The 23,310-nt window shown below is 41.1% G+C and overlaps 1 protein-coding gene across 2 annotated transcripts in view; it reads left to right on the forward strand.

Annotated features, from left to right (window-relative positions):
- Positions 1-848: 848 nt before the first annotated feature.
- Positions 849-23,310, forward strand: part of ahnak (AHNAK nucleoprotein) — a 33,042-nt gene continuing 10,580 nt past the window's right edge. For both annotated transcript variants that reach the window (XM_068714899.1, XM_068714900.1), the window contains exons 1-6: positions 849-1,136; positions 8,486-8,549; positions 13,232-13,283; positions 13,436-13,592; positions 13,699-13,916; positions 14,031-23,012. In XM_068714899.1, the coding sequence (XP_068571000.1) occupies positions 13,436-13,592; positions 13,699-13,916; positions 14,031-23,012 (9,357 nt within the window). In that variant the 5' untranslated portion in view covers positions 849-1,136; positions 8,486-8,549; positions 13,232-13,283. The remainder of the gene's footprint in view (positions 1,137-8,485; positions 8,550-13,231; positions 13,284-13,435; positions 13,593-13,698; positions 13,917-14,030; positions 23,013-23,310) is intronic.

Consider the following 23,310-nt stretch of genomic DNA (forward strand, 5'->3'; position numbering starts at 1 on the left):
CATGCAGCTCTTCCAATTCAGTAAGACTTAATTCAGGGTGGGCATTGTTAAAACAAAAAACTTGTAAATACACACTTCGCCTTTTGTATGTAAGTAAAGGACGTACTCCTGAGTCATTTTTTGTTAATGATAACTTTGTGTCAGTTTGTGTGCAGTAGTTTAAACACTGTAATAACATGTTTATGCTATTGTCCAGCATATCACATTGTGGTGTGTTACTCTGTGTGCTTTATTCTTACTCTTACTCTTACTGAAATGTGAAACAAAAACTGATGAAAAACAATTTAAAACAGTTCCATTTTGTTTAAAATGGCAAGAAGTTAAGAAACAAAGACACAACTGCATGGTTTTGACTGCTACACTGATCATTGTATAAGCATTTATGCAAGGCAGTTAAAGTCTGCTGCTGGCTGTCAGTTGGATATGAAGTGCGTCACATTCCTTGAATTAGCTTTAAACACTCAACATGTACCTTCCAGTTTTTTTAATTGTTATTGGCAGAAAAGATGAAGCACCAAAGCTGCCCTGTATGAATAATATATGATATGGCTCAAACAATATCTTGTCAGCCACTGCTAGTTGTTCACTTTGATATAAGCATTTTTGATAAAAGCAGTTTCAAAAATGCTAACTGCTGGTAAACGTTTGGTGATGAATGTATTATGGACATTTTAGTTATTGTATAGTAAATAACTTTTTCGCTCCATTTATGTTTAAAGCTGAAGTTACTTTTCCTGTCGCATGTCACCGGAGCCCTCTATCAGTGGGTGGTCCCACGGCTGCTGTGAACCACTCCCTCGCACCGATCCCCTCCCCTGAATTCCCCTCCTTCTGCAAACCAGGAGCCCTACCCATGCAGCTCCCTCTAACCACTCTGCTCAGCCCAGAGGAGCAGCCACACAGAGAAAAAAAAAAAGTTTAAATCAACTCAGAGCAGAGGAGGGCGGGAGAGAGGGGGAAGAAAACGCCCTGGAAACTTGGTCTTGATCGAGAAATAGGAAAAGAGTGACAGAATCCTAACTACAAAGTTGTGACTGGAAGAAGTGCTTTTCTTGGGCTGGGAGAAGGGAACAGGACAAGTTTTCAAGGATGCTCAAGCTGGTGTGAGGCTTCTTGGGCGCAAAGACTGCGCACAGGTAAAGATGCACTTTGTTATTTCCTTAGATTTAAGTTCATGCTTTTTAAAAACTGTGTTTGTGAACTTTGTTGCCAGCTGTGCTTTGCTTCAATATTGCTGGTTGTTAGTTTTGCTGAAAAATAGCAAATCCCTTATAATAACCTGGATTTAGTTTAAACAACTACGTTGCAAAATCCAGCTTTCTTGTAATATTCCAGGCAACTGCAGTGTGTGTAACAGTGATACGTTTATGGTGACTTTTATGGTGACGTTTATGGTGACTTTGTCCTACTTTATTTTATGTGTTCAGCTTCTGTGGTAACCTATGGGTTTTTTGTAAAGGGAGGTTTTGCAATAGTGATGTTTTGTATGAAGACAAAATTGATATCACTACTTATGTTTTTTTCTGTAGAACTGCAAAGTGGCAGTGATTTTGTGTGCATTTCATCAGAAGTTTAAATACTGATTTAAAATAGGGAAAGAAGTAAGAAGTGGGTGTGTACCCACAGACGCCACATGAATGCAGAGGGCTTGACTGGAGTTGCGCACTTTACTTTTCTTTCAACTGCGCACAAAGGTTGTTAACCAAGGTGCATGTGAGTGCTGAACCCACTGTTATAGAACGAATATACGGTACCTCCATATGATTTAAGTCAAGAAATGAGAGGTACCAAATATCACTACTTTTTTATAATTTGACTTTGAATCCACATAATCACTTTGGGATAGTGAACTTTTTTTTTACTGCACTAGAATATCCCACACAGTAGATGAAAGTTGAATGGAGGTTAAAAATAAAAGAGTCGGGTACTTTGCGTTTATGTTATTGTTCAGGTCTTTCTCTTATCTGTCCAACGACTTTTGCTAAGACCGTGAAGTTTAGAAAGTAAAGGTAATTCTCTATGAACGCGTGCAGCAACAAGCTTGGGTGTGGATTCCTCCCTTTCACCTCCCTCCACCCCCGCCTTTTCCCCCTCCCTTCCTTCTTGCTTTGCTGTCTCCTCACAGAGGCACACCCTGTATAGCAAAAAAAACCCATACATGCTGCAGACTTCTGTCGCAGTGGGTCCCTCTAAATCATACAAAGGTTACACAAAGTACTGATCATAACGTTTTTCTCTGCCTATTAACTGTGTTGTAGGGTGTTGTATTATCAGCCATATGAAACAATGAAAAATTCATATATGGGCCTTTTTAACGCAGTCTGCTTTTGTGGAATGCGGCAAACATGTATGAAGGTTCTTGATATGACATAAATCCGTTTTTGAATAAGGCCCTTTCCAGCTAGCGTTACGTCAGAGAAAGTTGGCAACTATCACTGCTGCTTTGTTCTGAGAATTGTTATGACTTACTTTTTAATATTTCGGATAAAGAGAGATTTCTCTGTCTTTCTTTTACCTTGGGTCTCTTAACCTGGGCACCCGGCCAGGGTGTGCAGGGGAGGAAAGAGGGGGTGCGGGGAGGAGAAGGAGGGAGGAAGACAGGGAAAGAGAGTCAAGGAGTGAGTAAGTGAGGGGGGATGGGTGGGGTGAGGGTGAGGAGGGGAGTAATGGAATGTAGTGGTTTGGAAAGACAAGCTAATTGAAACCAGGTTTGAGGCATAGAGGGGGAGCTTAGGCTTGGTACTTTTGGAGAAATAGAAAAACGCACTTTATCTGCCCAAAAAAGTTGTGTAATATAAATTTTCCGTCCTAACTTGCGTACATAGTATTAGCGGAACCTTTCCAGGTGTGCTTCAAACCAGAATCATCACATATAGTCTTGTCTGATTGATATGATGTATTGGTTCAAGTTGAGTAAAAAGTTATGGGAAAAAAATGACCAAATGTAATTGTTTGTCAAATCTCGATTGAATGTCAAATTTCTTGGTGTGGAGTTGCTCCACTGCTCCGTCTTGCCACACCCAAAAATAATTTCAGTGTTAGGGAGAGCTGCTTTTTGCTCCGCTCTGCACAATCTTGTCTACAATGCGCACTTAACTCATGATGAGGGCCTCACAGTTGTACATATCTGGCATTTCTCAAATTAGTCTTGTCAAGGTGATTGATTGTGACTGCTTGAGGAGCCAAATAGTGACACAGGGCTAAAAGGCCATTGGGTTATAATTTAAGATGATTAGGGTTCTTAGCATTTAAAAAAATACATGCTTTAATTGGGGGTAACAAACATATTAGTAAAGGTGAAGATTTGTTGCCGGAAGGGGATGGATCAATACAAATATTTGAGTGCTAAAAGTCATAACTTGTTCCTGACGACACGCAGCTAAAACGCTTGTCCGTTAACAGCCTTATCTTGGCCTGGGGGTGGATACTGTTTTTCAGAACAGTGTAGAAGCTATTTTACATTGACACTTGATGTAATGTCTGATATTTTCACCCCACTGTGAAATTTTGAAGAAGCTTAATTGCTCAGTCATTGTCGCCAACAATGTTTCTTGCCAGTCATGCTGATTATGATGCAGTTGCCACCCGTGTGACAAACAGCATCTCTGCCAGCCTTAAGGACATGCCTCCTGACTGTTTGGAGTCTTAGCACAATCATGTTAAGATACTTTTTACAGAAGCACTATCAATTCTTGACAGGCAGTACAGGCGAGAGTGTTGTTACTCATCCGTGCCAGTGTGAAACGGAAAGAAACTGGTCTCTAGCACGCTTCCTCTACCATTTCCTCATGGGCTTGTTGAGTGGGTGGTTGGAAAGAGGGACAGCAGGGAGAGGCAAAAAAGGAAGTTGGATGTACTAGTGAATACTCAAAAAGAAGGGAGGGTGGTTGCAATCAAACTAGAGTTGATTTGTTTCATACTCGCTTTTCATTTAGAAGCAAAGCTCGGCTTTCGGACATTCTGCAGTCTCAGCAGACTCCCTGAGGGATTGGTTGAGTGAAACAACAGCCAATTTGTAGATCCGCAGTTGTTCCATTGAGGGAAGTTTGTTTTTCATACAGCTGCAAATCAACAGCAAACTGCAGTGTGCGATTCAGTTGTGAGCCTTTCTAGGCAATCCACCCAGCAGCCACTCCCTTCTCGTCCATCTAGTGCCGGTTTGCAACGTTTCAGCGTGTCCTCAGTATGCTCACCTATCATTAGCATTGCTTGCCTTGTTTTGGAGAAATAGTGATTTGAGAAGTACGATGGGACAGTCATCATAAGTTACACACAAAGCCTCTGCAAGTCACACCCATGCACAGGCATGCAATTCAGACGTATTGTAGCTTTAAACTTGGTGAGATTGATGCAATCATGGGATTTAAAAAGGGTGTGAATCATTTCTCTGATAAGCCGATAACTTTCACCACTTCTCTGCCAGACAGTTGCTCTACAAATCCATCCAAAAATGATCAATCTCACATGACTGTTGCCTTACTGCAAGTTCTACCTGCTCTCCACTAATTTTATGTCCTACACCCCAAGCCCCCAAAAAGCTGTTATGTTGACCTGCGTAAGGAATGACAAGAACCCTCTTTGGAATGGGGCAGCCAAAATGTCAGGGCGACTGGGCTCGGAATGTAAATTCAGAAATACATTCAGCTTTGTTTAAGTTTTCTTTATCTGCCACAAGATACGCAAGAATGGCACGTCATCACAATCCAACACTCTCTTGCTCTAAACAACTCTGCACTACTGTGGTGTGGTCGAAATGCTAAGTATGAATACATATACTAACGCTGTGATTATGCTACAAGCTCTACAGCTAAGGAAGTCTTATGTCTATATATACATTCTGCTGCTACGGATGCCATCTCACCCTCCTTAACCTTCTTGTCTCCTGCTCCATGAATGGACTTGCATTTGTTCTTGTTTAAACAGCAGCTGCTAATGACAAACTGAAATGAGTTGAAGTTGGGCAGTTATGTGGCATGGCCAATAAGGTTGTTATGGATGTCTGTAAATCTCACTTGGTATCTTATTTTTGTGGCAGAACTTTGTGAACGTCATTGTCCTTTCTCTCTCTCTCTCTCTGGTGTAACTGTTTATGCCACTTTGCATCCTAAACTCAGTTATTCTGCAGCTGTGCTTGTCATTGTCCTTTTTTTTTTTAACTGTTAGTTTCTCAATGTTGGCTCTGAAACTACCCACAGGCACCAGCCCAGGATCACTTCACCTTTCAGAACCTCATCTATAGCCACAGTGGTTTGTTAAATGTTTGCAGAAATGTTACTGTTGTTTCTGTTGTATAGCCCAATATTACACAAAATGTCTCAGTGGGATGTACAGGCCCACAACGGCAACAGTTTGTGATGCAGCCTAAGTCCATGAGAAGACAAGGAAAAACTGCCCTGAAAACATTAATGCATAAGGAAAAAATGGAAGAAACCCCGGGAGAGGAGATTCAAAGTGAGATCCTCCCTCCTTGGATGTCTAGGAGTGTGATAGAGAACAATGAGTAATCATAGGAACCATGATTTATCCGGTACTTATTGCCTCATATAGCATAGAAGAGTTATTTTACTTTCCTTTTGTGAAAAATGAAGCTTAGAATATAATTTACATGAAAATCAAGACATAGTTGACGCTCAGCGCAACTCCGGTTCACTTTGTGATCTCGTAAAACCAAGAGAACAGGATTTTAAGAGTTTTCTTCAGTTTTTCCATTTTGTGTGCAAATCCTGCCAGAATCACAATAGTTTAATCAGCAGCAGGCCAAGTTGGCGTCAGTGGGCAGGCTTTGGTTTATGTAGGACTTGTGGTTTAGTTGAGGGCTGTGTGGACTATGGAGTGCAGAAAGAACCATTTATTTTGACGTGCATTCCTTTTATATGTGTCACACATGCATGTCCTATCTGCGTTTTTGAGGGAAGTCGGGGGCCTGCTGTGTCTCTTTTGGTATTTGCTGTACTTGCTGTGTCAAACTACAATAGAGAGAGACTAACAGGGAGTTTATTCTGCTTTGACAGCCCAACTGATTTGGTCGCTGCTTGCCTCTCTCTTTCCCTCTCTACACTGGGGCCTTTTTATTTTATTCATAATGAAATCACTCACCACGGTGCTTGATTCACTTACAATTGAGCTTTAATCATTGTCACACTGCCCTTGTTTTCTGTTCGCCAAATTGATTAGATTTGGCAATCAATATGATGGATTGACAACAGCCACTTTGATCAGTTTCCAGTGTACTGTGACCTACTACGCACAAACAAGTCAAACTGTGCAGGTATGTGCCCTCATGGCATAGAAGAAGACACAAGGACTGGGAATGGGTGAGGTGTAGAGTGTTGTTTTTTTGCATCTACTTGGTGCACAGGCGAAGCTAACTAAAATGAATGATGATGACGATGATGGTGACGTGGATGGTGAAAATGGGATCCAGTGTTGCTTCTCAGTGTTCATTTGAGAGCGTGTATTTTAGGGTGCCTCTAAACGTGCATATCTGACTGAATGTGGTGTTCTTGTTTATTTGAGCAGAACCTGGAGGTTGGGGGTGACGGCGGGGGGTGGGTACTCAGGCAGGGTGCAGGGTGGGCGGCATAGAATGAGGCTAGAGTCGGAGAGAAAGAGGACATTTCTTTGGAGTTAGTCACTGTGGGGAGAGGCTGGGCTCCCTTCCAGCTGGCCTGACAGCTCTATCAAGGAATGTGTGTGACTGGAGGCCTGGGTGGGGCTGTGCACTGAGCTGCTCCCTCTGCAAGCAGAGCACAGGGGCAAAGCGACGTGATCCACCTCGTGGACTCTGGCGCGGCATTTCTACTATTCAACATGGAATGTGTTTTCATTGGCTTTCGCCACTGTAGGTGACCACACTTCACCTTACTGTGCATGCCTGCATGTGTGTTTATGTGTGGCCTCAACCAAGGTATTGAGAACAGAAGGTGTTTTCTATCTTTTGAGTCATGTATCTGGAAGTCATCACAAATCACATTCATCAACAAATCTCACAAAATAAGTCATAAGCATCTCTTTCACAGAGATCTCAAATACCCTTTATCTAATTTAGTTTTGGGCACTAGTGATCCAGCTAATTATATCTCACATTACCTTAAGTAATTTAACAGATTCTTGACAAAAATCTACCTTTTTTTTCAGTCAGCCCTTCATCTGAACGACTCCCAACATGACAGTCTGATTAATAAGTCTCTCTAACAAGAGTATGGGTTAGAGAGTGTACACAGCTGCTTGGTCGCAAATTTCTCTCAGCTATGTCCCATCTATTTCAGTATAAGGCCTGTTCAAAAAGGTAATCAACAACCCATTCTTAGGCAAAGCTTTGAAGTGTTTTACAAGCTTTGTACCAATGTCGCTTGGTTTAAGGAGCATGTTTGCTCTCTGTCGCTTTATAGCATTTAGCGTTTAGCATCGTTATTCAAAACTAGACTGTTTAGAAATAGGTTCAGAGACTTGCAAACACAGTCATTTGGCATACGTTTCCCAGAGTAATGAGCAATTTAATTTGAACATGGGGGGCTGGGGAGGCGAAGGTTAATGATGGGGTTAGAGAGCCTGTCTCCGAAGAATTTGTCTGAGGGACATGTTCCCACTGGTAGATGCCTGTCTGTACACACATCAAGTCTGGTTCTGTTTGTACTGAGACTGACAAAGAGAAGGCTTTGTTTAGCAATATGCCGATGGGTTGTAGCAATAATCCTTGTTAGTCTGGTAAGAGTTTGAGCTACCCCCACAGTGGGTAAAAGTAAGATTGACTTGGTATGCAAGATGACACTTGAAATCTAAACCATGGATATAGTCGCAACATTTTTAATTGGTGTATTGGCTTTTGTATTTGCACATTTCTTTTGTTATACTACAGTGGTTTTATACATCTTGGCAGTGCAGTCTTGTCTCACAATCATCTCTCAAGCAATGAAACTAGAGCAGAGGAATTTACAGGCATATTACATGTCCTTTTAAAGTTCCTCTTGAAGTACTTTTTAACTCTCAATTTCAAATTGCATCAAACTGAACTGGATCCTGCATAGATACTGTGTTAGTGTGTCCGTCTATCTTCTCTTCTGCAGAAGTGAGGGCAACACCAAACAAGTAGCTGGATTTATTTACTTAAAGGGAGTCGTTTGCATATTTACTTGCCAGGGTCAGTGCTTCTACTTCTGTTGGTTTAATTATTAAAGTCTCTGAGGACTCGGATTGGTTATGGGCGGGACCATTGAGCATGTACACAAAAAAGCCATGAGTGAATCGTGGCTGTATGTGGCTTCATGTGTCATGTTGGGACACACCCCTTAAAGCAACAGTGACTTGTATGTGAGGAATATGTTTTGCTATCTGTCAAACATAAGTCTGTTATGCATGATAAATTGACTTCTTTTGTATCACCCATGATGACGGTAAAATGTATTAACTTAATGTTCTTGTTATTTAAGACATTTTTAATCATGTTATTTAAATCCCAATCTTGTTTTTGTTCCTCTGCCAACAGAAGCCAAGAATTCAAGAACCACAGCATCAGACTGAAGGCCTTGGCCTTGCTTGAACAATCCAAGGTAAGTGTCCTTAGACATAATGCAAGAGTTCCACACAAAACATTTATTACTGGTTAAGTAACTGAAAGAAAACTACATTTCTTATCACCCATCACTCCAATCCAAGGCCATCTAGTCAGTGTCACCTTAGAACAGTGTTCTATTATGCGGCCAGACGCAAAAACCTCTGTTGGAATGTTTGTTGCAAAGCCTCCTTTGAACCTGGAAGGTCATTCCACCACCATTCAGCTGTGAAAGGCCTGCCTTGTGGAAACCTGACACTTGGCTACTTCTGCTCCCAGTGCCTCCTCTTTGCAGCCCTCCTTCCTCCCCCAGACACCACCTGTTCCGCTGAAAACCCTTCACCCTTCTTATGAAACAAATCAAAGGCCTGCCAAGCCCATACTGTTTTCACTGTTTGAAGTTGGCAGCTGTGGACAATTTATTCCTGAAGAGTCGAAGAATAGCATAAGAAGCTATACCAAACCCAAAACGTATGCAGGCTGTAAGAGAGGCGTATCCAGAAAAGCTCTGTGGTTGCACTCTAGTTAACAGAAGCTTTTGTCTGTCTGGTTGTCCTCACATCCCCCCTTGCTCAACACACATACCAGGCCATAATAACACATGATAGATAAACAAGCTCATCTGTTTCCATTTGCCCTCCTACCTCCATGCCATCCTTTCCTTTAATGCTTCTTGCAAAAATCTAATTTTGTTAGATTTACAAATATGCATTTTATGACATCATTAATCAAATTCGCAGACATGTGACATCAGAAACATCAATCTCAGTCAGCGAATGAAAGAGAAAGAATAGAGGACTGGCTGATTCTCATGCTGCCTGATTGCATTGAGTCACAGACTGCCCGCCTGTCTTATGATCTCAAGAACAGAGGCTTGCTTATTTAGCATCTGTTTACAACACAATTAATATCTAATCATATGATCTTTGTCAAGTTAATTGTTTCTCTGTGCTCTATTTCCAAAAGAGGTTATGCTATGCAAGGGCATATTTTAAGCTTGTCTCAATAGAGGGAGTCTTATACTTGAAACTCATAAATAATGAAAACATAGAGAGAAGCATGTATTCACAATGCCCTCTAGTTGTTGTAAGCTGCTGAGGAGACTCTTCAGTGATAGCCCTATTTTAAAACCTTCAATTCCTCCCACCTCTTACTGTTAACTTATATGCTTACATTTCACAGGGCAGTTTCACAGCCATTCCTCTTCCTTTCTCACTTACTATCTTGCTTACTTTCATTTTTTTTCTTTTTTACCATCTCCCTCCCTCTCTCTCTCTCTCTCTCTCCAAGTTCCTTCCTTCCCTCCTATATTGCTGTGAGCCTCAGCTCCTCACTGCGGCTTGCTGCCAGAAATATGTCAAAGCTTAGAAATAAGGACAGCTCAAATAGTTCACCCTTGTGGTACAATGTGAGAAAAAGAAAAAGAAGTTGAAATATGGAAGGTAATTATGCATGAAAATAGAGAAAGTAAGAGGGTTGTGTCCTAAGGTTATACCAATTGAAGATTGAATAAGAAAATAATTTTCTTTCCCTTGCTCTTGTTTTTTTTTGTAAACACATGGCGTTGTCTTCCACTTTCCTCTGTGAGATTTTATAAAAAAAAAAACTTCTAGCCAACAATAATACGACCTCATTTGCGAGTGAAAATACTTCAAATCCACTGTCCCCCTCTGAAACTGAAGTTCTACAATTTAGTGCAATGTCAACAAGTCCTGAGAAGCATGTGAAAGCAAAAAAGTGAGGAAACCAAGATCATGTGAAAAGTTTATCAGCTATTCTCGTCTGTTTTCATTGACTGAATGAAGAGGGGAGGCGGGTATGGAAAATGAGCTGCGTTGTGACCCATAGGGAAAACACAAATTCTTTTGGTTCAGTTCAAATGCTCTCGGCCTGGTTAAGATACTATAACTGGCAGTGTTAGTTGACCTAAGTGGAATTGGATCTTCATGAGTTAGTTGGGTAAAACTGGGTTTGTGGAACTTCAAACTGCCTTGCTTGTCCCCTCCATACACATTTCAGCGGTGTTTGATGCATGTAATGTTATGGATACTGTAATGCTTGAGGTCTTGATAGATTTATGTTAATATCTTCAATCAAGTCACACTGACAGAGACAATGAGAAAGAGGTAGGAGGGAGAAGATCAGGTTGTAGATGCCTGCGAGTGGTTGGCGTCATATTTGCCATTAACACCATTTCTGTCTTATTGTATTATCACTCTCGGTGGCCCTGGCTCTTGTTATTCATTCCTGAGAGTGTGCAAAAGGCTATTTTAGAGAGCAGGCTTAATATTACCCCTAACTTAAAAAAAAATAATGATGTGTTAATGGTTGGGATACAATTACGTCAGGAGACAAACTGGTCTCTAACTCACACACACACACACACACACACACACACACACACACACACACACACACACACACACACACACACACACACACACACACACACAAGTCCACATTTACACAAGGAGCTACATGCACCACCGGCTACAGGATATTGTTTAAAGTCCTAGTGAACTAGCCAAAACATCAGTGGCGTCTTTTCTTAACCTTCTCATTTGTTTAAAATACTATATACTGGCAGTGTGGTGAGAGTGCCAGATGGCCGTTGACTGAATAATACTTAATATCGACCCTTTTGAAACAGCTGTTTCTTTATCTTTTCCTCAGGTTCCTCTTATTCCCAGCAGCGTGTTATCTTGTAGAGCAGTGTGGCAGCTTCAGTGAATGGGGAAGGGAGACTTACTGGTGTATCATGTTATTTACTGTGGTACAAAATAGTATGGAAAAATGTGTACGTGTGTTTTTTTGTAATTATTTCTCAGATTGACATTTGAAAGGCAATTTTCTCAGTTTTCCTAAAAAGAGAAAGTCTAAATTATCCTTAAATCTTTTTCCTGATAACATGTAAATCCAGCTGTTGTAACAGTTTCTCATGAGTTTACATGTCTTATCTTGTTTTATTCACGTGTATGTGAATTAAATGATCACCCACGGTTTACTATGTACTATCTCAGCAATCCAACTACATGTCATCACCTTAAATAATGGTCTTGAAGCAGGTCTGCTTATCTCAAAGGAAGACACTTGTATACCAAGTGGAAAAAGGCATGCATGAAGTGTGTAGCTGACCACCCAGAGGTTGTATTTTGCAATGCCCTGAATAAGTATGGTGCAGAGTGATAAAACTAGTAAAGAGCTTCTAGCGTCCGTTTCCAAGTTGGTCTTACATTGTCAAGTCCTCCCCATAAAAACACATGCAACTGTCACCGCTATGACTCATATCCTGTTCGTATCCTGTCTTGTGCCATCCTGTGGATAGGATTTTTTCATGTATTTCGGCTGATTACATGCAAATAGACAATTTGCTGAAACCTAATGAATGGCTGCACAGTCTGATGTGGTAAGATGCATCAGTCAACAGTGGAATTATTCCCTCATAAAATTACAGTGGTATTATAGTTTTGTCATGATGTAATATCAAATGTAATATCAAACGTTCTAGCAGTGGATGAAAACATAGCTCACAGAACAACTATGCCTATTTAAATGAGACTATTTATGACAAAAAAAGTGATCAGTGTTCGAAAAATATATCACTTTGCACAATAGTTTTAACCAAATGAATGCAATGTAAAAACACTCAAACCAATGCTGACTAGGTAGAGACACATGGCTCAGACAGCTTTGTGTAATTAAAGGTTTGGGTTGTGGAGAGTTTGGTAATAATGAAACAATGTTTTGTCTGATCCAAACAGCAGCATGTTTGAGGAGGCTGGGTTGAGACTGTTGTAAAAAAAAAAACTTCATATCTTTGTGATGGTTGCAAATGTGTTTACTACAGCACGCATAGAGATAGAGAGTTATAGAAAAGCTAAACATGCCTGTAAGTTGGCTTGATATGAACCGATAGAAATATGGTGAATTGTTACATTATTATTTGATTGTTAAAAGGGATTCTGTATTAAGACCAGCAATATGTAGTAAAGTTGACTGACCACACCCAGTAAGTAATATGACGTGCTTTTGTATCGCTGAGTAAACCTTAAAAGTGATCAACTTTGTGATGCAGTGGTAGTCATGAAAATAATTACCATATGGTCAACCTAGATTGAAACTGATATGTAGCTGTCATTAATGAACAGAATAAGAACTTTGCTGTGCATTGCGTATTTGAGAGCATTTCAAAATGTGTACTTATTTTAGTATTAAACTACTGTTTGTGGATATGCATGTGTGTTAAAGAGAAGACATGCACCAACATACTTGTGTATGTGATACTGTGCATTTTCACACCCCTGTGTGTGTTTTCATAACACAAGGCAGCTTTAACCATCATTGTTCTCTCTATTGACATTGGAGCAAGGGTGTAGGCGCAGGATTGGGCTGTTTTCCTCAGGGCAGGGTGTGGTCAGACTCCAACCAAAGTTGCAAAACACAGCGTGCGAGGTAGAGGTAGTGTTTTCTGGAAGGGTTTTACCACCACCTAGTGTTTGCCATTTGGTCCTACATGCCAAACCTATAGACAGTGGGTTGGGTAAATGTTAAATTTAGGATTAATCTTAAGGGTGAAAGAAAAACATTTTATCTGGAATAAATTACTTTGTGAACATAAAGTGATGGATTGTACTCATAATTTTGTCCTAATGATTATTATTGTCTTTTTTTTTTGCGCAGGAAAATCAAGATAGAGTTTCCAACACACCGGGCTTAAATAGAGCAAAACAAGGTATTTTATAAAAGTCATAATAAATCTCTTGTACTTTCTATATATAATGCATACCTTGGTGAAAATACACTGTACACTCTGTATATACTGTTCCTGCCAACTTTCTTGTAATGTTTCTCTCAAACACATTATTTGTATGGTTATGTTTGCAGATGGCTGAAGAGGAGGAAACCAGAGAGGTGCTCTTTCCAAATTGGGAGGGCCCAGACAAAACTGGATTGACCATTGAACAGACAAGTGGAGGAGATATCTTTGTCAAGGAGGTGAAAGGAGAGTCACCTGCAGCACGGTCTGGAAAAGTGTGTGAAGGTAGGAAATCATTTTCTTTTCTCAAATCATGAAGTAATGTATGTCTCACCTACATGCTGACTCGTATTCTTAACAGATGTTTGCCCTGTCTCTACAAAATTCATAGGTGACCAAATTGTGGGTGCCACTATCTACTTTGATAACATGAGCTCAGAAGAAACAGCTGAGCTACTGAAGACACTGAACCACCACAAGGTTGGACTAAAACTACAAAACAAATCTCCTTGCTGCTCGCCCTTGAGCACACCGTGTCGTTCACCAGTCAGCACCCTCACATGGGAAGGGAGGACCAGGTTAGGAAGTTCCAGTCCAGACATCATCCTTGTAAGTTATTTTTTTAATTATATGATCATTGATTTGTTTGTGGGGCATCTATTGAACAAAATACATGGGATGATAACGTTTCCATGTTGTACGTCTTATTGTATTTTTCTACAGGGTGGGGAGGATGAGGACTATAAGAGAATATATTCAAAGAAGATAAAACCAAGGCTGAAGTCTGAAGACCTTGCAGAGGGAGTAGATGTTCGCACAGAGCGGCATAGCAGCACAAGCAACGATGGCAGCACAATTACGACCGTGACCCGCCGCATCACCACCTACACAGTGGATATGCCGGGTGGTATAAGTGAGCAACTTGAACTTTCAAGCCCAGAGTTTAAGGGGCTAAGGCACGAATCTGGTGATGGCTCTCCTCGTAGACAATTCTTCCAAGGCAGCCATTCAGGTAAAGTGGGAGCAGAAGAGGGAGTTTTTGAGTCAAGTAAGGTCTCTTACACTGGGCCACAAGTGAGCACCAAAGAGACAGGGGGAAGTGGGAAAGTTCAGGTCACAACTACAAGAGAGGTAGAAAGTCCCAGATTTAAAGGGCCTAGCTTTGGAGTAACAGAGGGTAAAGGCCAGAGGAGCTTTGAGATCTCAAGAGGGAGTGGGGAGCAAGGTGATGGCAGCATTCAGATGTCAGGAACAAGCATGACACTAAGAGACAGCACAAACACTGGTAGTGGACGTGTTACAATGGGAGGGTTGGGAGGTGCAGAGGTAACCTCAACTGATGAGAACGGAGGGTCAATTGGTCTTTCTTTACCAGGAAAAAGCATGCAGATTTTGACTTCATCCATGGATAAAACACAAGAGGGAAGTATTGACACCAGTTTAGGTGAGAGGACAAAAATGAAGTTATCTGAAACTACCATCAGTCACCCACAGGCAAAGGGATCAGGCAGCAGACTAGGAGGACCAGCAATAACAGTTGGCAATGTTTCCACAGGTTATTCCTCAGGGTCAGGCAAGATTTCAATGGCAGGTGATAATGTCAACATTAAGGGTTCAAAGTTGAAAGGTGAGGTTGATGTCAGCCTGACAAGCACAAAGGGAGGAATAAAAGCAGCTGGAATAGACACTGAAGTTCCAGGGTATAAAAATGAGGGGACTGTGAGTGGCAAAAAAACAATCAAGATGCCTGTGTTTGGAATGAAAGGAAATAAGGAAGAGGGAAATAGGGTTGAAGTTAAACTCAGTGGTGATGCAGGTATGTCAGTACCTGTAACACATGAAAAGGTGCGGAAACCAGAACTAGATATCAAAGGTAAAGATATGGAGATCAAAGGTTCTAGTACTAACATTGTAGGACCAGTCGTCAATGTAAGACTTCCAGAGGCAGAGTTCAAAGCACCTGAAATCAACTCTAGCATTCAAACCAAAGTACCAAGGAGTGATATCAAATACAAAATGGAAATGTCGGAGGTGAAAATTCCATCTATATCTGGGCCAGATACAAAGGGTCTAGGGGTAGGGGGAAATATTGATTTAGCCGTGGCAAAGACTGAGGGAGAAATTAAGTCACCCAAAATGGACCCTAAAGTTCCAGTTATAAATATTGAGACGAAAGAAGGAGATTTAAAAATGCCTCAGATAAAGATACCGACATTTGAGGCCAAGGGAACAAAAGTTGATGTAAAAGCTTCTGGGGTTGACTTTAAAGCACCATCCAAAACAGGGCCCACAATTTCAGAGCGGGATATCAGTCTGAAAGGAAGAAATGTGAAGGGAGATGTGGATGTGTCAGTTCCAAAGATTGAGGGACATGCAACAAAATCTGAAGTTGAAGGACCAAAAGTTGATATTGAAAGGCCTCAAGGTGGATTTGAGATGCCTGGAAACAAAATTGATGTCAAGGCACCTGAGGTTGACATAAAAGCATCCAAAGTTAAAGTTGAAATACCAGATGTAGACATGCAAGCTCCCAAAGTGAAAATTGACCTTGAAGGACCTAAAGGTGGATTCAATCGTTCCAAATTTACAATGCCGTCCATTGATCTGAAAGGTCAGAAACTTGAAGGTGATGTGGCTTTGTCCATACCAAAGATTAAAGGAGACATAACAGCACCTGAAGTGGACATAAAAGGTCCACAGGTTGATATTGAATGTCCAAAGGGTGGATATGAAATGCCTAAAATCAAAATGCCATCATTTGGCATCAAAGGTCCAACAATGGAGGTTCCAGATGTTGCTGTAAACCTTCGCAAAGGCAACATTGATGTTAAAGTACCTGATGTTGACATTAAAGCACCAGAATTTGATGTTGAAGGCCCTGAAGTAAAAGGACCCAAATTCAAAATGCCATCAATATCAGGACCCAAGCTGCCCGAATGGGATTTGAGTCTGAAAGGACCGAACGTGAAGGGAGACTACGATGTGTCAGTTCCAAAGATTGAAGGTGACATAAAAGCTCCCAAGGTTGACATTGAAGGACCGGATATTGACATAAAGGGCCAGAAAGGAGGATTAAAAATGCCTAAATTTAAAATGCCATCCTTTGGACTGAAAGGTGCAAACGTTGAAGGGCCAGAAGTTGATGTAAGCCTCCCGAAAGCTGATATTGACATTAATGCTCCTGACTTGGATATCAAAGGACCAGATTTGGACATTGAGAGTCAAAGTGGTAAAATCAGAGGACCCAAATTCAACATGCCAAATATTTCAGGACCAACAATTTCCATGCCAGATATGGATTTCAAACTGAAAAGTCCCAACATGAAAGGTGATGTGGATATGGCAATGCCAAAGATAAAGGGAGGCATAAAATCACCTGAAATTGACATCAAAGGTCCACAGGTTGATATTGAAGGTCCCAAAGGTGGATTTGAAATGCCTAAAATCAAAATGCCATCATTTGGCATCAAAGGTCCAACAATGGAGGTTCCAGATGTTGATGTAAACCTTCGCAAAGGCAACATTGATGTTAAAGTACCTGATGTTGACATTAAAGGGCCAGAATTTGATGTTGAAGGCCCTGATGCACAAGTGAAAGGACCCAAATTCAAAATGCCATCAATATCAGGATCCAAGCTGCCCGAATGGGATTTGAGTCTGAAAGGACCGAACGTGAAGGGAGACTTCGATGTGTCAGTTCCAAAGATTGAAGGTGACATAAAAGCTCCCAAGGTGGACATTGAAGGACCGGATATCGACATAAAGGGCCAGAAAGGAGGATTAAAAATGCCTAAATTTAAAATGCCATCCTTTGGACTGAAAGGTGCAAACGTTGAAGGGCCAGAAGTTGATGTAAGCCTCCCGAAAGCTGATATTGACATTAATGCTCCTGACTTGGACATCAAAGGACCAGATTTGGACATTGAGAGTCAAAGTGGTAAAATCAGAGGACCCAAATTCAACATGCCAAATATTTCAGGATCAACAATTTCCATGCCAGATATGGATTTCAAACTGAAAAGTCCCAACATGAAAGGTGATGTGGATATGGCAATGCCAAAGATAAAGGGAGGCATAAAATCACCTGAAATTGACATCAAAGGTCCACAGGTTGACATTGAAGGTCCCAAAGGTGGATTTGAAATGCCTAAAATCAAAATGCCATCATTTGGCATCAAAGGTCCAACAATGGAGGTTCCAGATGTTGCTGTAAAACTTCCCAAAGGCAACATTGATGTTAAAGTACCTGATGTTGACATTAAAGGGCCAGAATTTGATGTTGAAGGCCCTGATGCACAAGTGAAAGGACCCAAATTCAAAATGCCATCAATATCAGGACCCAAGCTGCCCGAATGGGATTTGAGTCTGAAAGGACCGAACGTGAAGGGAGACTTCGATGTGTCAGTTCCAAAGATTGAAGGTGACATAAAAGCTCCCAAGGTTGACATTGAAGGACCGGATATCGACATAAAGGGCCAGAAAGGAGGATTAAAAATGCCTAAATTTAAAATGCCATCCTTTGGACTGAAAGGTGCAAACGTTGAAGGGCCAGAAGTTGATGTAAACCTCCCGAAAGCAGATATTGACATTAATGCTCCTGACTTGGATATCAAAGGACCAGATTTGGACATTGAGAGTCAAAGTGGTAAAATCAGAGGACCCAAATTCAACATGCCAAATATTTCAGGACCAACAATTTCCATGCCAGATATGGATTTCAACCTGAAAGGTCCCAAGATGAAAGGTGATGTGGATATGGCAATGCCAAAAATAAAGGGAGGCATAAAATCACCTGAAATTGACATCAAAGGTCCAGAAGTTGATATTGAAGGTCCCAAAGGTGGATTTGAAATGCCTAAAATCAAAATGCCATCATTTGGCATCAAAGGTCCAAAAATGGAGGTTCCAGATGTTGCTGTAAAACTTCCCAAAGGCAACATTGATATTAAAGTACCTGATGTTGACATTAAAGGGCCAGAATTTGATGTTGAAGGCCCTGATGCACAAGTGAAAGGACCCAAATTCAAAATGCCATCAATATCAGGACCCAAGCTGCCCGAATGGGATTTGAGTCTGAAAGGACCGAACGTGAAGGGAGACTTCGATGTGTCAGTTCCAAAGATTGAAGGTGACATAAAAGCTCCCAAGGTTGACATTGAAGGACCGGATATCGACATAAAGGGCCAGAAAGGAGGATTAAAAATGCCTAAATTTAAAATTCCATCCTTTGGACTGAAAGGTGCAAATGTTGAAGGGCCAGAAGTTGATGTAAGCCTCCCGAAAGCTGATATTGACATTAATGCTCCTGACTTGGATATCAAAGGACCAGATTTGGACATTGAGAGTCAAAGTGGTAAAATCAGAGGACCCAAATTCAACATGCCAAATATTTCAGGACCAACAATTTCCATGCCAGATATGGATTTCAACCTGAAAGGTCCCAACATGAAAGGTGATGTGGATATGGCAATGCCAAAGATAAAGGGAGGCATAAAATCACCTGAAATTGACATCAAAGGTCCACAGGTTGATATTGAAGGTCCCAAAGGTGGATTTGAAATGCCTAAAATCAAAATGCCATCATTTGGCATCAAAGGTCCAAAAATGGAGGTTCCAGATGTTGCTGTAAAACTTCCCAAAGGCAACATTGATGTTAAAGTACCTGATGTTGACATTAAAGGGCCAGAATTTGATGTTGAAGGCCCTGATGCACAAGTGAAAGGACCCAAATTCAAAATGCCATCAATATCAGGACCCAAGCTGCCCGAATGGGATTTGAGTCTGAAAGGACCGAACGTGAAGGGAGACTTCGATGTGTCAGTTCCAAAGATTGAAGGTGACATAAAAGCTCCCAAGGTTGACATTGAAGGACCGGATATCGACATAAAGGGCCAGAAAGGAGGATTAAAAATGCCTAAATTTAAAATGCCATCCTTTGGACTGAAAGGTGCAAACATTGAAGGGCCAGAAGTTGATGTAAGCCTCCCGAAAGCTGATATTGACATTAATGCTCCTGACTTGGATATCAAAGGACCAGATTTGGACATTGAGAGTCCAAGTGGTAAAATCAGAGGACCCAAATTCAAGATGCCAAATATTTCAGGACCAACAATTTCCATGCCAGATATGGATTTCAACCTGAAAGGTCCCAACATGAAAGGTGATGTGGATATGGCAATGCCAAAGATAAAGGGAGGCATAAAATCACCTGAAATTGACATCAAAGGTCCAGAAGTTGATATTGAAGGTCCCAAAGGTGGATTTGAAATGCCTAAAATCAAAATGCCATCATTTGGCAGCAAAGGTCCAAAAATGGAGGTTCCAGATATTGATGTAAACCTTCCCAAAGGCAACATTGATGTTAAAGTACCTGATGTTGACATTAAAGGGCCAGAATTTGATGTTGAAGGCCCTGATGCACAAGTGAAAGGACCCAAATTCAAAATGCCATCAATATCAGGACCCAAGCTGCCCGAATGGGATTTGAGTCTGAAAGGACCGAACGTGAAGGGAGACTTCGATGTGTCAGTTCCAAAGATTGAAGGTGACATAAAAGCTCCCAAGGTTGACATTGAAGGACCGGATATTGACATAAAGGGCCAGAAAGGAGGATTAAAAATGCCTAAATTTAAAATGCCATCCTTTGGACTGAAAGGTGCAAACGTTGAAGGGCCAGAAGTTGATGTAAGCCTCCCAAAAGCTGATATTGACATTAATGCTCCTGACTTGGATATCAAAGGACCAGATTTGGACATTGAGAGTCCAAGTGGTAAAATCAGAGGACCCAAATTCAAGATGCCAAATATTTCAGGACCAACAATTTCCATGCCAGATATGGATTTCAACCTGAAAGGTCCCAAGATGAAAGGTGATATGGATATGGCAATGCCAAAGATAAAGGGAGGCATAAAATCACCTGAAATTGACATCAAAGGTCCACAGGTTGATATTGAAGGTCCCAAAGGTGGATTTGAAATGCCTAAAATCAAAATGCCATCATTTGGCATCAAAGGTCCAAAAATGGAGGTTCCAGATATTGATGTAAACCTTCCCAAAGGCAACATTGATGTTAAAGTACCTGATGTTGACATTAAAGGGCCAGAATTTGATGTTGAAGGCCCTGATGCACAAGTGAAAGGACCCAAATTCAAAATGCCATCAATATCAGGACCCAAGCTGCCCGAATGGGATTTGAGTCTGAAAGGACCGAACGTGAAGGGAGACTTCGATGTGTCAGTTCCAAAGATTGAAGGTGACATAAAAGCTCCCAAGGTTGACATTGAAGGACCGGATATCGACATAAAGGGCCAGAAAGGAGGATTAAAAATGCCTAAATTTAAAATGCCATCCTTTGGACTGAAAGGTGCAAACATTGAAGGGCCAGAAGTTGATGTAAGCCTCTCGAAAGCTGATATTGACATTAATGCTCCTGACTTGGATATCAAAGGACCAGATTTGGACATTGAGAGTCCAAGTGGTAAAATCAGAGGACCCAAATTCAAGATGCCAAATATTTCAGGACCAACAATTTCCATGCCAGATATGGATTTCAACCTGAAAGGTCCCAACATGAAAGGTGATGTGGATATGGCAATGCCAAAGATAAAGGGAGGCATAAAATCACCTGAAATTGACATCAAAGGTCCAGAAGTTGATATTGAAGGTCCCAAAGGTGGATTTGAAATGCCTAAAATCAAAATGCCATCATTTGGCATCAAAGGTCCAAAAATGGAGGTTCCAGATATTGATGTAAACCTTCCCAAAGGCAACATTGATGTTAAAGTACCTGATGTTGACATTAAAGGGCCAGAATTTGATGTTGAAGGCCCTGATGCACAAGTGAAAGGACCCAAATTCAAAATGCCATCAATATCAGGACCCAAGCTGCCCGAATGGGATTTGAGTCTGAAAGGACCGAACGTGAAGGGAGACTTCGATGTGTCAGTTCCAAAGATTGAAGGTGACATAAAAGCTCCCAAGGTTGACATTGAAGGACCGGATATCGACATAAAGGGCCAGAAAGGAGGATTAAAAATGCCTAAATTTAAAATGCCATCCTTTGGACTGAAAGGTGCAAACGTTGAAGGGCCAGAAGTTGATGTAAGCCTCCCGAAAGCTGATATTGACATTAATGCTCCTGACTTGGATATCAAAGGACCAGATTTGGACATTGAGAGTCCAAGTGGTAAAATCAGAGGACCCAAATTCAAGATGCCAAATATTTCAGGACCAACAATTTCCATGCCAGATATGGATTTCAACCTGAAAGGTCCCAACATGAAAGGTGATGTGGATATGGCAATGCCAAAGATAAAGGGAGGCATAAAATCAACTGAAATTGACATCAAAGGTCCACAGGTTGATATTGAAGGTCCCAAAGGTGGATTTGAAATGCCTAAAATCAAAATGCCATCATTTGGCATCAAAGGTCCAAAAGTGGAGGTTCCAGATGTTGATGTAAACCTTCCCAAAGGCAACATTGATATTAAAGTACCTGATGTTGACATTAAAGGGCCAGAATTTGATGTTGAAGGCCCTGATGCACAAGTGAAAGGACCCAAATTCAAAATGCCATCAATATCAGGACCCAAGCTGCCCGAATGGGATTTGAGTCTGAAAGGATCCAAAATGAAGGGAGATATGGCCACTCCAACGATTGAGGGAGACATAAAAACACCTGAGATTGAGATCAAAGGTCCTAATGTCGATTTTGAAAGTGGACCAAAGCTGAAGTTACCAAAAATATCTGGACCGAAAATATCATTGCCAGATGTTGACATCAATCTGAAGGGACCAAAGTTGAAAGGTGATTTGAAAGGGGATATTCAACTACCAAAAGCTGAACTTGAGGGTCCAGATGTTACAATTGACGTTCCAGAAATTGGCACAAAGAAATCAAAATTCAAAATGCCAAAGTTTGGATTCAAGAGCCCAAAGATAAAGTTACCAGAAACTGATGTGGAAATGGTAAAAGGGGACATCAGCATAAAAGGGAAGACTGGTAGCTCTGAACATCTTGATCTTGACCTTGGGTTGACTGGTTCGAAAACTAAAGGATCAAAATTCAAGATGCCAAAATTTGGTTTCAAAGCCCCAAAGGTTGAAATGCCAGAAGTTGACATTAATCTTCCCAAAGCTGGCATTGACATAAAGACTCCCAATGTTGACATCGAAAGACCAGGTGTTAACATTGAGATTCCAGAAGGAAAGGTCAAGGGACCAAAACTGAAAATGCCAACATTGTCAGGACCAAAACTTTCCATGCCAGATGTGGATTTCAATCTGCAAAGTCCAAAACTCAAAGGTGATGTGGATATGTCACCTCCAAAGATAGGAGACATAAAAATACCAAAAGTTGACATTAAAGGTCCACAGGTTGATTTGGAAGGTCCGAAAGGTGGAATGGAAATGCCTAAAATCAAAATGCCAGCATTTGGCATCAAAGGTCCAAAAGTGGAGGTTCCAGATGTTGATGTAAACCTTCCCAAAGGTAACATTGATGTTAAAGTACCTGATCTTGACATTAAAGGGCCGGAATTTGATGTTGAAGGCGCCGATGTAAAATTGAAATCACCCAAATTCAAAATGCCATCAATATCAGGACCCAAGCTGCCCGAATGGGATTTGAGTCTGAAAGGACCCAAAATGAAGGGAGACTTCGATGTGTCAGTTCCAAAGATTGAAGGTGACATAAAAGCTCCCAAGGTTGACATTGAAGGACCAGATATCGACATTGAGGGCCACAAAGGAGGATTAAAAATGCCTAAATTTAAAATGCCATCCTTTGGAATGAAAGGTGCAAACATTGAAGGGCCAGAAGTTGATGTAAGCCTCCCGGAAGCTGATATTGACATTAACACACCTGACTTGGATATCAAAGGACCAGATCTTGACATTGAGAGTCCAAGTGGTAAAATCAGAGGACCCAAATTCAACATGCCACACATTTCAGGACCAAAACTTTCAATGCCAGATGTGGATTTCAACCTGAAAACTCCCAAAA

Source organism: Cebidichthys violaceus, unplaced genomic scaffold, assembly GCF_023349555.1.
Source record: "Cebidichthys violaceus isolate CVI_PGR_0920_01 unplaced genomic scaffold, fCebVio1.0.p SCAF_2, whole genome shotgun sequence".
NCBI classification, from domain to species: Eukaryota; Metazoa; Chordata; class Actinopteri; order Perciformes; family Stichaeidae; genus Cebidichthys; species Cebidichthys violaceus.